The following is a 17,360-nucleotide window of genomic DNA, read 5'->3' on the forward strand; positions in this document are numbered from 1 at the left end:
GTACAGCAGGTAAGGCAGGCGTGCCAGAATGTGATCATCCGCAATATAATATAATAATAACCATGATAAAAATGAACATACATCTCTACAGTGGTGAAGTGTGAGCCAGACCAGGCGATCAGCCCGTCTAATACCCTCCAGAATTCTCTATACTGGAGGTTGTATTGGGTAACATCAAAAATATTAGATATATGCTTCCAAACACATACTGTATACCCTAAAGAAACACTGGAGTTGTGTTCTTCTGGTTGAAGTTCATTATGTATAAACTCCTTCCTGCATTAGAGTTTCCTCATTTAACTCTTATTTGAAGGTTTATGAAGTCACATTTATGTTATTTCAAACAGAAACACTTTACATATGGTAAAGTCTGCTCATCTCAACAACTCTTACACTTGCAGTCCGAACAATGGCCAAGACACAGTTAACACCATTGCTCTCTAATTATTTTAAAACATAAAAATTGCATATATATACACCAATCAAGTTAAATGACAACATTTCTACTTAATAATTCACAGGTTAATAACTCTTTCTTTAAAGTTGCTTTTATTGAAAAAACACTTCTGAATTCAGTGACAATGACAATATTAGCAACAAATATTCCTCAAACAACCTGCTCATTGCAGGATACCACAAAAAAAGATAAACATGATAAAAAAATACTTATTTTAAGGTGAATGCAAAAACATCAGTTGAATGACTGTAATTGCTAGATGCCAGTTCTATCGTGACTGTATTATCAAAATGAGTGGTTACATTATCAACAGTAAAGGGTTGAGATATTTTGTTCAGATAAACAAAACTCACACATAAATACCTGAAAACTGCTGCAGCCATGAGGTCACACAGCCAGTGTCCGTTACATTTCATTACAACACCTCACAAGCACCATGTCATTATATGTAAGACAAGACAGTGTTTAAAAAGAACTGCTCTTTACTGGCCTGCCTCATTAAATTCAAGTTTATGAGACAAAAAAAACAACAAACAAAATGTATTGCTCAGCAATTTCTTGATAACCATGATTGTTTCAGTAGTACAGAATCAAAATCACCATTTGCTCAACTGAAACAGTTTCCCATGAGTTTGTTTCTGCAGGAATGTTAAGAAACTACATGATTCATTGGTTTAATGAAGGACACATTGATGCTGTTAGTGGTTAGTAGTTAACAGGATTTGGTGCAGAACATCTGGATGATAAATGTCTGAGGTTCAGTCAGTCTCTAACATTTCAGAACAGACCTGCTATGCTAAATTAATGCTATTTCAATGCCTAATCTGGGTTTTTAGAGCTATAATAACAAACATTTCTTGTCTTGAAGATGGGAAATAAGAATTCAAGTTTTATCAAAGTATTCACAGAAAATAATACGTTTCTTTTCTAGCTTCATGCTCTGTTTTAAAGAACCTCACAGTAAAGAGTAACAGCAGGTGAGGATCTCATGTTTGATTGTTGGTATTTGACAGGAGATACAGTTTCGTTAAATTCTGGATCATAATTCTCCCAGTGTTTGCGATTAACGATAATGATTTGGTCTTTTAAAATGTTCCGTCCTCTGTAAATGACTGAAATAACGACAGTTCGATGGTGTTGAATTTGGTCAAGATTTTGTGGGTCAAGATGCTGTTGATCATTTTCGAGATGACTTTGACTTCTTAGGTGTTTTGGCTCCTCCCTTCTTCTTGGGTGTGGTGAAATCTTTGCCGCACACTTCACAAACCCAAAGCCCTGAGGACACAGAGAGACTGAATCAATAACTATGAAATCAAACAAGAAATACAAAAACAAGTAACTCAATTAATAACACGGGTACAAGTCCGTTTTCCTCTCTCTCTTGTGCTGCTTTCAGACATGCACTGAATGCCAACATTCTCCTAAAACTATCCAGAGGGGCTGTATGTGACAACGCAAATGTTTCAGTCATTTGCTCTGGACACTCTCTGGAGTTTTTCCTGCCAGCCCCCTTGTAAAATGTTCGTAGAATGGCTGAGTAGGCCCATGTGAGAATACAGCAGGAGATAATCTGGAAAATTCACAAGGAGTGAGTGGGTGTGTTGAGGACGTTTCTATGTAATGACGGATGCAAAACTGAAAAAAACAAACATAAAGAAAAGAAATATCTCAGGATGACACACCAACAATGCTGTTGTCTTGAAAAGACGACTCCATAGCACAATTTAAAGGTTATGTCCTGCTTCCAGCATGCTCTGCCCAGCCGCCACCCCTCACCTGATGCTCTGGTCACACTCCTGTTGTTGTTAACACTTCTGACTACACAACATTGTTCTTCATATGAAAAGGGAAATATTTTACAGAGTTTACGCCTGAAATTTGATTTGTTGTATTTGTTGTCCAGTCAAGTGGGAAGTCAATCAGGACTGTATAGTAATGCAAGTCATATAAGCGGTTGTGCATCTGTCTTCCCACCAAGCCTCCCCTGCACACACCTTACTAGTATGTATGTGCTTCCACTCACCAGTGGGTATGGAGTCCATGCCCACGCAGAACGTGTGGTAACCTCGATCACATTTGTCACAGAACATCATCTCGTCCTCGTGGTGGGGCTGCTGGCACACTGTGCAGGTCTTACACTCCATACACTGCCAACGGTACGTCTGGATCACACCAACCAGCTCCATGCTCATGTCCAGGCAGGACGGGTGGCCTAAAGTGTATGGACACAGACACACATGCACAGAAGCAAACATGCATGCACAGACCCGGGAACAGGCACATGACCAAGGACATACATAAAAAAACACAACACATGCACAGACACACACAGGGAAACAAAAACAAAGACACAAAAACAAACATGTGAACAGGTCCACCCATCCACATACACACACATGAATACACCACCATGTTGCTGGAGAAGAGCTCAATATCAGTCATTTTTAATTAGCTGAAATTTCACAGACTTTACTGTCTAACTGTATAAATAAAAGCATTCTTATACACGGCCTGTGATTCTAAACATGAATGGCCCAAACGGCCTAAACACAGTTAATTCATTCTAATGTTGTTGAACACATTTTACAGAATTACCAAAAATAACAACACAACAAAAATACAGGGAACAAGTGTGTGGACTTACCACTGTTATCACATTGGGAGCAGTGAATGAGAGCCTCTGGTTTGCCTCTCTTGTTGGCCTCTTTACCCTTCTGGCAAATGCCACATATAGCATTGGGAATGACCTTAGGCTGCAAGGGCAGAATAATGCTATAAAAACCAATCATACATGTGTATCCTGTAGTCATGGACAATAATGTGGTTCAACAAATGGTAAATATCTTGGAAAAAACAGAAGGACCACTTTGTAATGGCTTTATCTTGATTTATACACTTTATACAGAAACTTAATCATAAGTGCCTTCCAACTAAGACTGGTAACATTGTACCGACAGATTAAAACAGATCTCAGACCTTCTTGCAATCTTGTGGCATCTAAAATCTGAGGAGGATTTATTTTAACTGTGGTCAAGTGGTGGCATGGAGAATCCTGCAGTGCTATTGTTTTCAAGAAAAACAGGATCACATACAAATGTTCAAATGCTAATTAAGTAATATCTGTATGTTGAATCAATATGTTGTCAAACACAAGCACCACTTCTGCCTCCTCTATGAGTTTGCCAACTTTATTTCCCTCCTTCACCTGCGCTGTACAATTATGACATTGAAAGAGTTTGAGGAGTTGAACAGAGGAGAGGAATGCAAGAACCAGAGTAGAAATGTGAGGAGGCTATGGGATACTTACATTTTCCAACACTTCATAATTCACCTGTGTGACACCCTAATTAAATGATTTTATAGGAAGCCAAAGAAATCTTAGCTCAAATGCTCAAAATATGAATAGATCATTTGAACAATTTTAACTGCACAACAGTAAAGACTGAGGAGGAAGAATTTTAAGTCAACAAAATGTGTGTATTCTGTGTTCCTCAGTTTATTAAAACTTGAAGAGCATGAAAAACATCAAAATAAGAATGTGGCATATTATTATTATTATTATTATCAGGAGACATTACAATATAGACCAAATCTGAACTCATTAAACAAAATATACTTTGTTTTCATGTTATTCAGGGGTAAATCATGTGTTGTAGCCTGCATCGTTTCTAGTTACTTCTAACACCTCAGGAGATGGTGAGACATCCATCATTAAAATACCCCCTGATCACAAACAAACAGCCAAAAGAACAAAACTATGGGTCAATACAGGACAAAGTTAATTATGATGAAATCCAAGAAACAAAGTGAAGAACTAAACAGAGAAAAGACAGCAGCAGGAAAAGGAAGAAAAAGGAAAAGCTGGATACACACCGCTGAACTGCTCATGAGGAATTTTATACATATCATTGTATTTATTTATATGTATTCTCCACCGCTAATTCTCCCTAAAAGCATAGTTGTTTATAGATTTGGTCTGGCTGTTACTGAAATCTACGCATTTTTAACTATGTGTTTGTGGGCAAATTAAACATTTACTAGCAGAGACAAGTCAACACTTAAGTCTGCTTTACGCCTGTCAAACAGTTTGTACAGTCTGAGTCTTTAGAGGAAACATCCAAATGAGCAATTCATGAGGCTGAGTCCAGCTAGTTTAAATAGGTTTTACTCTACATTAAAGGGATAGTTCACCGAAAAATTTAAATTCACTCATTATCTACCCACCTTTACGCCGATGGAGGGGTGAGTGAAGTGTTTCAAGTGAAGTCCAAAAAACACTTTTGGAATCTCTGTGGTTGCAGCCATTGCAAACAAAATAAAACAACTTCTCCCACCCCTCCATCGGCATAGTGGTGAGTAGATAATGAGTGATGTTTATTTTTAGGTGAACTATCCCTTTAACTAAATTTGGACAAGAAACACATACTGTATATAGACACATGAAGGAAAACCCACGATGTATAGTTTTAACCAGCGAAGCAGATGAAGTAGGAATCTGCGGGCGGATCACACACTGATCTCAGCCACAGATGGATCCAATGCAATTTAATGCTGTCAAGGGATTTCTAAAAATTAAGTGAAACGTTAACGTGTTAGCTCCTCCATACAACTTCTACAGGCCTGTGTCTACTGAAACTGATCTCTGCTCAGCCTCACAACTTGTGAATGTAGTCATGGTCCTCGAATATGATAAATCTGACAAACGAAATTTCAAAAATAATTTCCGAACTCCTCCTTCACATATTCTTGTAGGACTCATGGAGTCAATGGCTCAAACACTGACAGTCAATAAAATCTGCTGCAGTAACTTGATTAATGGCATATTACTGTATGAAACTGTGCCACAGTAAATATGGATAAGCTACACTCCACAGGCCACAGTCGCAGCTTTAATAGCAACTCAAATCATTAACATGTTGTGTTAATGGTGCAACATAGATTTATTATATATGTAACATGCAACATGTATGACATTAGAGAAAAACACTGCTGAAGAGGCAACCAGTCAATCTAATTTGTTGATTTTAAGTTTTTTTTATTCATTAACTGTCTGTGAAACACCACACTACTCAAAAGCCTTGTAGAGTTTTTCACCAATGAACCACTGCACGTAATGATAATGGAGCCAGACCAGAGCGAAGTAACGTTAATCAGCATCAATGACCGCAGGCTTTTCTATCATATGTAGTGTTTGTGGAGACATAGAAGTCATTTGAAATCAGTTGATCTTTCATCTACTGGGAAAATATCTGAAAAATCTACAGCTGAAGGGGGCCTGGCACATTCCAACTCTACTAGCATTTATCTATGTTTAACTGAATTATTATTCATACCTGACAATCGTGTATATTGCATTTTTCAAATTGACCTTCAAGTTATTACTTCCTTAGGTCCCGTTATACTCACTGAGAAAGAACAAAGATATTATGTGACTAATTCTTGTTATTTCTGGCCTTTATCATGCAACCACACGTGGTCTCTCTGCTTAAAGGCATGAGCAAAATGATCAGATAAATAAAGTTTAAGTCAAAGTCAAGTTAAATCAAACTCAAGCACAATAAAACTGATAAACAGACACTAGAAAAAGGACCATGCCCACACCACATAACTGAGCCAAACTCATCTGGACACTTTGTAATGAACTATTATTCTTAATAAAATATATATGGTGATATTCCAGCACATTCTAGGTGTTGGAAATTCCCTTCTCCAAGTTTGAGAATTGTAAAAATAAACATAAAACAAAGTGCACAGCACAATGGGCTGCAGGAAGTGAGTTGTAGACTCATATAATACTATTTGCCTATCTATAGTGCCTTAAATTTCAAGAAAATTAATATAACATTCAAGATATTCATTTAAAATGACTGCTACCAACGATATGTCATGACTGGGTGTTAAACACTAATGGGGGGCTTGTCCAGTGGAGTCCAGATCCAGACAGATAGCATGCAGACTACTTCTAGCTCAGCTCAGCAACAGTGTGAACACGGTCAGTAAGTCCTCATCTCTCAAGGACAGTTAACACCCATGTCAAACAACTGTCTGATGCTTAATAAAAGATTAACAGTACAACATATGGTGTATAAACAGTATATTATTATACCAATACACACTTTTAACATTAAGGTTAGGAGCATTCTACACTCTATAAATGTCAAAACTCTAGTGTTAACATCAACTACTTTAAAAGCAACCACAAAATGTATGTGGTTAATATTTTTTTTATATCAGAGTAACAAAAAGACTTTTCAAAAATCAAAAAGAAAAACTAGCAGCCAAAACATCCACTTACTTGTCTTGGAAGTATCTTTTTTGACAAGTGAGGACAGACAAGAGGTATATTGAAGACACTTAAAAAGGAAAAACTTTTAAAGTTCAAATTTGTCTTCGCTGAAAAACCCAAAAAGTGAAAGTGCAGTGAAGAAGAAACATGTGAAATGTTCCTTTAAAATGTTCTTATTGCTCACAGTCTGGTACGAAGAGGGAAAAAACACCGAGTGGCAATCATAAAAACAAAAAACTGAAGACAGGACCCCCGGTGTGTGTCTGTATGTGTGTGTGTGTGTGTGTGTGTGTGTGTGTGTGTGTGTGTGTGTGTGTGTGTGTGTGTGTGTGTGTGTGTGTGTGTGTGTGTGTGTGTGTGTGTGTGTGTGTGTGTGTGTGTGTGTGTGTGTGAACCAGGTTGTCTCAGCTGAAATGCTGACAAACTGTGGAAGTCAGAGAACAAAGTGAAGAAAGCTAGGGAGGGGTGGCGGGATGGATGGAGTAAGGGAGTGGTGGTAGTAGTAGAAAGAGGAGGAGGGGGTAGAAAAGTGCTGCTGCTGTTGTTGGAGAAGAGTTCAGGTGGTTTTGTCCTCTACCTTGTACCCTGGGGTGGTTTTGTGGGAGGCTGAGTGGCGCAGGCTGCCGTCTTTGCCTGGGGTGGATGTCCTGTCTTTGGCCTTGGACTTGTGTCCTCCTCCCTCCTGGCTCTCCACGTCTGATGTGTTGCCTGAAGAACTGTCCTGTAGAGGAGCAGAAGAGAGGGAGAAGGGGTTAAAAACTCATGTACACTACCATGATGATGATAATTCCAATGTGAAATTGTCAAAAACATCAGTCCTCAGTAGAGCACATTCTTGACCCCGGATCCAAATTTGAATGTGTTCTTCCCTGACCCATACCACATCCTTCCACCAAGTTTTTGCTTAATCCTGCTAGCTAACTAACTAACTAACTAACACTTGCGAAAACATAAGCTCCTTGGCGGAGGTAACTTTAGTTGAGGTAAATGACAGTAGCTAATGTCTCACAGATGAGTTCTTCTTTTTCTCATCTTTGCCATCCTCTGCGTCGTCTGAGTCCGGCTCTGAGTCCAGTGCAGGGAGGTCTGGATCCAGTGGAGGTTCAAACAGAGCTGTGTTCAGTGGCAGATATCGCAGCTCATTCGGAGAATACCTGTAATGCAAAACATAATTATGAATCAGGGAAGAACATTAAGCAAAGCCATAGCAGCATTTTTCACGGTGGTTACCTTAAATACAAAAGTGGCCTATTGTCGGCAAAAGCATTCATTTAAATGTGTAAATTACCTTTTGTAGTAGTCTTGGAACTGTCCTGGTATAAGAGCCACAGGGTAAGGCCCCGTCCTGGTCAGCTCTGGAGCCAGCACCTTAAACCTTCCTTGAGGCACCTGGATGATCTGAGTGAACACATTAGACACAATGAATCTCATGTAAAAACAGCAGATTCTGCATCGATGGCTCTTTAACAAACCCCTGCAAAATCACATGTCATCCATATCCCTGGTGGGACTTACATGTGTCTGGAGGTCAAAGTAGGCTCTCCTCTCTTCCATACGCTCCCTGTTGAAGTTACTGTTAAACTCTGCAGCTTTTTTTGCTGCCTTCTTTATGTACTCAGGAACCTTACTGGCCTCCACCTTCTGAGGATTCTGCTGCTGCATTTGCTATAAAAAGACAACAGATGGATACTTACAGTATGTGGTTTCCTTTTTTAAATGCTTTAATAAAAAAGTGTGCTTCCACAATATTTCAGTTGTTTGTGTACTTACAGAGTACTCTTTAGCTATTCTTTGCCGCTCTCTCTCCTGTAGTATGACTGAATACTCTCCGTGTTTGGCTGGATACTCCTTTATCATCAGATCTATCACCTCGTCACTCCGCAGAGCTGTCAGACCTGGAAAAAACAAAAGTGCCGTTTTTGTGTACATTTTTCATCATTTTTTTCCATATTCATATAAAGTCTCTGTGACTTTTGACCACTGAAACGTAATCACTTTGAGTCTGAGTGACAACGGATCAAAATTTGAAGAAATTCACTCAAGCACTCTTGAGATATCACATTCAAGAGGCCAAAAACATGTTTTTGAGGCCACACTGTGACCTCGACCTTCAAAATGTAATCAAATTAATCAATGAGTCCGAGTGAATTGTACTAGATGTAATGAGTATTTTTTTACACTTTCACCACAGTCTTGAAGTTTGATTCCTACCCAGAGTACACTGTGTTTCAGTGATCACATTCTGTTCACGCAGGTAAAGCTTCTCTTTGTGGGACAAGTCTCTCCTCTCCATATCTGCACAGGGATAAAAGAACAGTATCATTACAACAGTATGACAGTAGACGAAATGTGACCACAGACTGGCATCGCTATTAATAATATAACTGGTCTTCCTGCTCACAGTGCCTGCGATTTTACACTCATATCATAATTTATAGTAATCACATAAACTGATCCCTTGATAGTTTTGGATCAGCAAATAATCCAATTAAAAGTTATTATTTTAACTTTTTATTGACAATTCTTACCAGGATACTTTCTCTTGAATGAGGTAACTCCCAGATACTCGCTGACCTGCTCCTGCAGCATGTAATACTCTCCCATGTCATCTGCCGGCCACTTGTACTCTGTCAGATTCTCTGCTGGGAAATATGTTGGGCTGGAAGGAAAGGTGGGAGAAAAAGATCTTATTTAAAACCAAGTACAAGTTTGTTTTATCAATATATGTATGTATGTATGTATTAAAAAATACACCCAAAAACTTAAAACTACAATTTTAAACAGTAGTGCATGATCGGAAATATAAAACCTTGTAAACCATTAAGTAATTAACCAGTTAGAAAAATGCTGGACAACATTTCAAGCAATAGCACTCCAATTTGATGATTCTTGCCAAGATCCGAGCAAACCTACCCGAGGTCTTGGCTGGAGGTGTCACAGCTTCTGGAGCTGTCCCCTGAACCCATCCTCCGTCTTTTGGGAGGCTGGCTTCCATCATTGGACTCCTCTTCCGTTACATCTTCCTGCAGATGAAAATAAAAATAAGATATTAACTTATAAAAGTCAATGAAGAGGGATAGAAGTCTCAGGAATCACAGGTTGAAGCTTCACTGTCATTTATATTTTAGCACTTTCTGACATCTCTGCTTCGTTTATTTAACCAGAGGGGTTCAGGACACAATGTCTAGATTCTGTACCTTCAAGGTCATCTTCCTCTACAGAGAGATAGCAGAAAACATATTTATCAATCATTTATTCTAGATTCATGTGTTCAAATGGACCCTGAAGGATTTGGTTTTGGAGGTTCAGGTCCAGTCTATAAACTGGCCTCTTTTAGCATATTGTTGATAGGATGGTGTGGTTGGAAGTAACTTATTTATTCAGCATCTGTGATTGATTGAAAAACATGAATTACACGTTTTTTTCCAACCACAACAAACATGAGTAAATGTTGCACAGTTGTCAAAGTAGTGATGGACAGGAGGAATGGACACAGTCAGTCAAACTACTCATAAAACCTGCTGCTATTCCTGACGTGAACGTTTCAAACGGAACACGAGTTTCGGTTTATAAATCAATAGTAAAAGATGAACCATCCCAGTAAACAGTGTCCGTTCACTGAAAACAAAGGAGAGATGCTAACAGTGCTAACGTTTGTCAATCATGGCCGCTGTTAGCCAGTTAGCACGCATAGCTCCGGGAACACAGCTGTGTGTGGTTCGGGTGTTTATGGAGAATAAACGTCACCTTTATGGATTGTGCTCCAGGAGTTGCGGGGTTGCTGTCGCAGGGCGGCCTGACGGGGAGCACAGCAGCCATATTTAGTTATATACAGGCTGCTAATAAGCTAGCTCCACAGTCGTTTCTTCATTCACTTCTTCTTGTGAAGATGAGTGGCTGTTAGCAAACGTTTCGCGACACAGGCGCCATCTTGTGGACCGGAGTGTAGGTTGGAATTGTCTAGTTGATACATGTTTATTCTAAATATAATAAATATGTGATCTGCTCATTTCAATGTGATCTTAAAACAACTATTGTCTCGATTATCGGACGAACTTCGTTGGTTCGCTGGTTCAACAGCGGCAGTTTAGAGACATTACAATGTTCGGGCTTTTATTTTGAAACGGCAAAGCACGTACGGGAAGTCGGAGGGGCAAAATCTGCCTGAATCCGCGGAAACCAACAACCGAGAGTATTTTATTTACTTAGCTAGCGAACCATCTGTCAACTTCTATTCCTCCATTCCTCCTCTTTACCGTCAAACCGACACCGGGGCGATGTCGGAGTCTTACGGTAAGAGCTCCGTTTCTCCCGGGCTAACCACCGTTAGCATCCCGCTGTTAGCCACAGATGAGAAGGAGGCAGGTGTGTCGAGAGGGTTTTTCTCAGCGTAAACAGAGATCAGGCTAACGGAGCTGCTGCTGGAGGCTCGTGGCCTTTAAATGTCGTGTCAGTGCGATAACATGGACTCCGGAGGTTCAGTAGAGTTTACAGCAGCGGTGCAGAGTAAATGAATCGACTTTAGAAGGTTATGAATTCCTGCGGAGGTTAACGGGATGAGCAGGAAACTGGCCCCAGAGGAAGATGGAGCTGCTGTGACTAATGTGACTGAGCTGCGTATCCTGTAAACTACAAATATCACAAAGTGTTAACTACATAAATTACATATATCATAGAATGTAAACTACATATTATAACAGAGTAGACTACTTTTTACCACAGTGTAAACTACATATATCATAGAGTATAAACTACATAAACTACATATATCATAGAGTATAAACTACATTAACCACATACATCATAGAGTGTAAACTATTTATTACCATAGTGTAAACTACTTATTACCATAGTGTAAACTTCATGTTATCACAGAGTAAACTACAGATTATCACTGTGTAAACTTCATATTATCACAGAGTGTAAACTACATATTGTCAAAGAATGTAGAGGGAGATATTAAATAGATAGACATGTTTTGTGTGGGGTTGGTGAACTGGTTTAATTACATTAGAGCGAGGGTTAGTTTGATCAACAGCAGGGATGCTACTACACAGTCCCACCACCATCCACACATATGTGTTAAATGTGTGTATTGTGGGTAAATTCACATTCCTCCATCCCTCAGACTGAGGTATGTTTATATTAGCTCATGATCACAATTATTAGCATATTCATATTCATATTCACATACGTTTTTATTTTTTGTGTATATCTATCATTGTCTCTCTGCTCCCTCCTCAGATTTCCTGTTTAAGTTCCTGGTGATTGGAAATGCTGGAACAGGCAAATCCTGTCTGCTGCACCAGTTCATTGAGAAGAGATGTAAGTTAGAAAGATTCAAGACATTACTCACTATTCACTGTTTCTCTGATTTCTAATATAAGTGTTGTCCTATAGAACTAGCTTGATAATGATATTAGGGAGTTAACATTTTCTAATTCCAGTTTGATAATAAACTTCACTGTAAATAAAAAGGAAAGATAGTAAACATATATTTTTATGTAAAATGTGAACATACAGGCTCTACACATGACATAAAACTCACCAAATTAAACAAGTATATCTATTGTAATATTCAGTACTCATTTTATTCACATCACTAAACATTCCATTGCAGTTATTTGTTAATAATGACAAGAATCCACGTTTATTTTGTTTTCCAGTTAAAGATGAATCCAACCACACAATCGGAGTGGAGTTTGGCTCAAAGATCATCAGCGTGGTCAATAAAACGGTCAAACTGCAGATTTGGGATACTGCAGGACAAGAAAGGTTCAGGTAGGAGAAATGTCAAATATATGTTCAGGTTCAATGTCCAGCTCTAATATTTGGGAAACACTTAATCCAATGGAAGGACTTCAGATGAAAGTAAGACATCACATATTATCTGTCTTGACTGTGACTGTACCTCTGTGTGTGTGTAAGGTCTGTAACCAGGAGTTACTACAGAGGAGCAGCAGGAGCCCTGTTGGTCTATGATATCACCAGGTAAAACAATGATTCACACATGATTTCAGATCACCTCAGTATCTGGTCCCTTGTTATTTCTTTTTAATCTTCTCAGATTTCCTTTCTCAAATGTAACCTGTGCGTCTTCTTTCTGTCTCTGTCTCCACTGAAGTCGAGAGACGTACAATGCTCTGACCACATGGCTGAGCGATGCCAGGATGCTTGCGAGTCAGAACATTGTCATCATCCTGTGTGGGAACAAGAAAGACCTGGACTCTGACAGAGAGGTCACGTTCCTGGAGGCGTCGCGTTTTGCTCAGGAGAACGGTAGGACCAACAGTTTGAGATCAAATGGTTCCGTTTCAGTGGTTTTCCCAGGGAATAATTCATGGATCCCAAGAATCAGGCACATTTAGTGAACTGATATCTATGAGTGTGTGAAATTCAGTTTGATTGAATTTATTAAAATTGCTGTATTGCTGAAATGGCAAATGATTAAAATACTGTATCTCTGTGTGTCGTGCGTCAGAGCTGATGTTCCTGGAGACCAGTGCTCTAACAGGGGAGAACGTTGAAGAGGCTTTTGTCCAGTGCGCTCGGAAAATTCTCAACAAGATTGAGTCAGGTAAGATTTCTGATCCTTACCCATAACCCCAACCCCTGAATCCTTCCTTATCCTAACAGGATCAACAAGGTGGGCTTATGTATGACTGCAGACACTGAAGCAGTTTTTGGATCATTTCCTTTTTGAACAAAGCAAATCTCCAACACTGACAAGTCACAACCTGAGCAGACACTGAGCTGGAAAACCTCAAGATAAATAGAAATCTGAACACAGGAGGAGAGTGAAAGAGTGAAGACCAGATCAGTTCACAGTTCTACAGTGTGACAAAGGGATTTAGTGGAGGGAAAATGTAGCGCATCTGTATTTTGTTTTTACACACACATTGTCTGTAATAATATAGAAAATTATACATTGTCTGTATAATAGAAAAGTGTTTTTACTATTATATATATGTTCACCACAACATGAATGGCCAGCTGGTGGTCATCTGTCTCCCGCTGATTTCTTCTCTTATTTCCAGGAGAGCTGGATCCAGAGAGGATGGGCTCAGGTATCCAGTACGGCGATGCTGCGTTACGACAGCTCCGCTCCCCTCGTCGTGCTCAGCCGCAGGGCACCCAGGAGTGTGGCTGCTAGTGGGCCTGCCCTGTAACATACACACACAAGGTAAAGTGGCCAGACTTTCTGTGTGTAATAAGATGATGCGAGTTTATGACACTTGATATTCTGCTCATTGCTCTCACTGCTGTGAATCTGCTTCACTCAGCCACTCTTTGTCGTCTACACTCCTGGTCTTCTTGTGTGATTTTTTGACAGTAAAAAATATAGAATATCACCAGATTTATCCTCATAGAAAACTGATGACTTCACGTACATTATGTTGTTTCATTTTTGCTTATTCTCTCCCCCATTATTACTGCTTAAAACTATGATTTACACATTTTGTATGCATGAAGGAAGGAGAAATAGCTGAAGCACTTCTATTCTTGATTTAGAAGTCTTCCTGCACATCCCTTCACAAGAGCTATTTTTAGAGCACACACAGTAGGACAGATACCCACCCACAGTTCTTCATTGATGTACAGATCAGGGGGCTGCGGTGGCGGTTCCAGCAGCTCCAGCTTGTGGATTTTGAAGTCTGCTTTGGATCATTGTTCTGTGGTAGACGCCAGCCTGTTGTCGGTTTGACTCTCCTGACTGACTGTAGCACCGTAGCATCATGAAATAGCTGGTATTAACTGGAACCCATTCTTTTCTCTGTTCGTGTGATGAATGTGTGTGTGTTTATAGTGTAGTTTAGTGTGGTTCAGACAGGTTCATGAAGAGCAGGCGAAGAACAGCAACGAGGAACCATAAAGTTCCGGGTTCATGTTGCGGTGCTGGTGACTCCTCTCTGACCTTTGACCTTCGTACGGACCTTTGAGATTATTCAGAACCTTCGTTATCATGGCCCGAACCTGCAAGAGATCCACGCCCCTTTAAGACCTCTGAGCATCTCCAAGGTAACCAGAGTCCATCACCTCCCACAACCTGCTCCACTTTTGGGCCAAACCCCTCATCCAGCTCTCTAATCAGTATGTGAACTACTCACATATTTCTCCCTCCCCTAACTGTCTACTGATCCACCCTCACCTCCTTTCCTCCCAATGGACCACACTGTTGTCATCTCATAGTAAAGGAAATGTCTTTTATTTGTGTTTAGGGGCACGTATTTAAAATATTAACTTTAAAGCCCTTGGCACCTCCTGGCTTTAGCTTCATACTCACCACAAACACATGAACTGTCGACAATCCTCAGAAAACACATAAAAAAACAGTTGAACTATTCAAACTACTGCTCTGATAGCTTGTCTACGTCCTGCAGCTTGTCTACGTCCTGCCCACCTTTATTCATACATTTTGCACTTCCTGTATGCTCATTTCACTTCCCTTCTTCTGTACTTTCTCTCCCACTATAGTTCCCACTGGCAACAGAGGACACAATACATGTCATCAGTTTACTTATCCTCATGCCCTCCATGCCTACCTTTCTTGCTATTTTGGTTACTTCCCATGATGCTCTCTGTTACCTCTCTCTGCCCCTCTCTCCTCCTGTCTCCCTGCAGCATCTTACACACTGTGCAGTTTTTCTGTAAATAGAGATTGACGCATGTTTTCTCAAACAGAATATCAGAGTATTTCATTATGAAGAGATATTATATGTATATGAAGTTAGATATCATACCCAGTATTGGGTTTATGCACCACTGTATTATTATCATGATACTCCACATTACACTGGGTATACACTTGGACAGGACTGTTTGCAGCATTTATGTTTATTTGTAAATGAGACATGTTGACCTGGATTACATTATGGACAAACATGTTTATGTGTAAAAAAAAAAAAAAAATCAGTTTTAACTTCAAACTCATAGATTATTCAGAAAACAGACAAATGCAACCTGAAATGTTCTGAGCGATTGGTTTTCTATTTCATTTCATATAAATAATTTATACTGCAAAAAAAAAAAGTCCACTATTAATTCTTAATAGCATATTTAATATTGAACTGTTAAATGACAGTGTAACACCAAAGGATTCCGGTTATGACTAGAAATGTTCTGATACCATTTTTCATTCCCGATACTGATTCCACCACCTGGACTTTGTGAATCATCCAATACTGAGAACAGATCTGATACCAGCGCATTTAAAAACCAAATGAAATGAATGTAAAAATGTAGGCGAATAGCGCTGCAAATAGCAACAAACACTCCAAGTTAGAGATCTCCGATGTTTTTATGAGATGGGTCAAACTTTTTGTGGGTCATTATAAATCTGTGGTGGGACAAATTAGAATATGGTGGGCCACTAAAGTCTATATAAGTAATAGGAAACACTGATTACAACACAATTATTTTCTTAAATAGCTGTTAAAGTGCAGCCACACTTTATAATAATAAATGAGTTTTTTTTAAGTAGAACACTTCCTGAAACTGAAGTCTTGCATATGGTACATATCAACATTTTACTTGTGGGACTTTCCAGTGTGTATTACTGCCAAATTGCTGACATTTTAGCTTTCTCTGGCTGCACTAATGGAAAACCTAGTTGCAGCAAAGCGTAAGTGTTGTTTTGGGGCAGTAAAGAAATCATTATTTCTGAGAAAAGAAAATTACAGTTTTATCTGGGTGATATTAATCTCTTTAAAGACCTGGTATCAGACTGTTCAGAGATTTTTACTCTCACTGATTCCCGACTCATCATTTTTGGCAGTATCGGAGACATTTCAGATCCTGGTGTCGGTTTTAACATTTCTTCTTTTGACTAATGACTGATCTGCTACAATGACACAGAAAATGCCTGTTTACATGGATGCATGATAGGTTGCTGCTAGCTGTCAGGAAATACTAACTGAATGATTTTAGCAGGGGTGTGGATTTATGTGTGCTTGACTATTATTTGTCTCCAAAGATACTTTATGTCTCATATTTCAAACTTAAAAACAGTTTTAACACAAAGCTCTCAACAAAAAAACAGAGGCGTCTTTTGCATAACTGTATCCAAGCGTTACATATATTTGTTGTTTTTGTCTTTTATATGTAGAATGTATTTTACTTTTAAATGTAGTTGACTTCAAACAGTACAAGTATATTTCAGAATATCCTGGAGTGTTTGATTGTGGTTTTGGCTGCTCCACTGCAGGTTGCCGTCTTGTGTCTATGTCATCAAGTCCTTTGTTTAAATTCATGTACGTCCGTTTTTCTCTTGTCATTATGAATATCATGGATTTTTAATTTATTGTGTATGATAAAAGCATATGTTTTTAAAATAAAAAAAGACTATAAATAAAGCATCTTTCAAAGCATCTTTGAAACGCAGGTTCTTCTTGAATTCTTGGATCCAAAACAGGAAAGACTTGGCTGCTGTAAAGGCTTTCAAAGACTCTTTCAATTCTAATGGACTGAATACAGAACACAGTGGCAGATAAAGTTAGGAAATTAACACAAAAAAAATCATGTATAGCTAATGTATGAGTTTGTACAGTGAGCCACGGTTGTGAAGATGCTCTCTTACATTATTGATGCTTAACGTTCTTTAAAGAGATTGAATCTAAG

The 17,360-nt window shown here is 39.0% G+C and overlaps 2 protein-coding genes across 3 annotated transcripts; one reads left to right on the forward strand and one right to left on the reverse strand.

Moving 5' to 3' along the window:
* Positions 1 to 532: 532 nt before the first annotated feature.
* phf10 (PHD finger protein 10) lies at positions 533 to 10,660 on the reverse strand. Its single transcript, XM_020098932.2, has 12 exons — positions 10,491 to 10,660; positions 9,657 to 9,766; positions 9,272 to 9,402; positions 8,955 to 9,038; positions 8,514 to 8,638; positions 8,259 to 8,408; positions 8,032 to 8,141; positions 7,753 to 7,897; positions 7,321 to 7,464; positions 3,102 to 3,210; positions 2,481 to 2,669; positions 533 to 1,732 (listed from the first exon to the last, which is right to left on the reverse strand). Exons 1-12 carry the CDS (start codon positions 10,560 to 10,562, stop codon positions 1,635 to 1,637), a joined length of 1,467 nt encoding a protein of 488 aa, XP_019954491.1. The 5' UTR covers positions 10,563 to 10,660; the 3' UTR covers positions 533 to 1,634.
* Positions 10,661 to 10,834: 174 nt separating this feature from the next.
* Positions 10,835 to 17,110, forward strand: rab4a (RAB4a, member RAS oncogene family). 2 transcript variants are annotated; one of them, XM_020098971.2, is made up of 8 exons: positions 10,835 to 11,036; positions 11,988 to 12,068; positions 12,410 to 12,524; positions 12,672 to 12,734; positions 12,868 to 13,022; positions 13,225 to 13,320; positions 13,781 to 13,926; positions 14,551 to 17,110. In XM_020098971.2, exons 1-7 carry the CDS (start codon positions 11,021 to 11,023, stop codon positions 13,894 to 13,896), a joined length of 642 nt encoding a protein of 213 aa, XP_019954530.1. In that variant the 5' UTR covers positions 10,835 to 11,020; the 3' UTR covers positions 13,897 to 13,926; positions 14,551 to 17,110. The 2 variants fall into 2 exon arrangements, with proteins under 2 accessions (XP_019954530.1, XP_019954531.1); XM_020098972.2 differs by having other exon boundaries at positions 14,556 to 17,110.
* The last annotated feature ends 250 nt before the right edge of the window (positions 17,111 to 17,360 follow it).

The sequence above is a fragment of the Paralichthys olivaceus genome, chromosome 1 (assembly GCF_024713975.1).
Source record: "Paralichthys olivaceus isolate ysfri-2021 chromosome 1, ASM2471397v2, whole genome shotgun sequence".
Lineage (NCBI taxonomy): Eukaryota > Metazoa > Chordata > Actinopteri > Pleuronectiformes > Paralichthyidae > Paralichthys > Paralichthys olivaceus.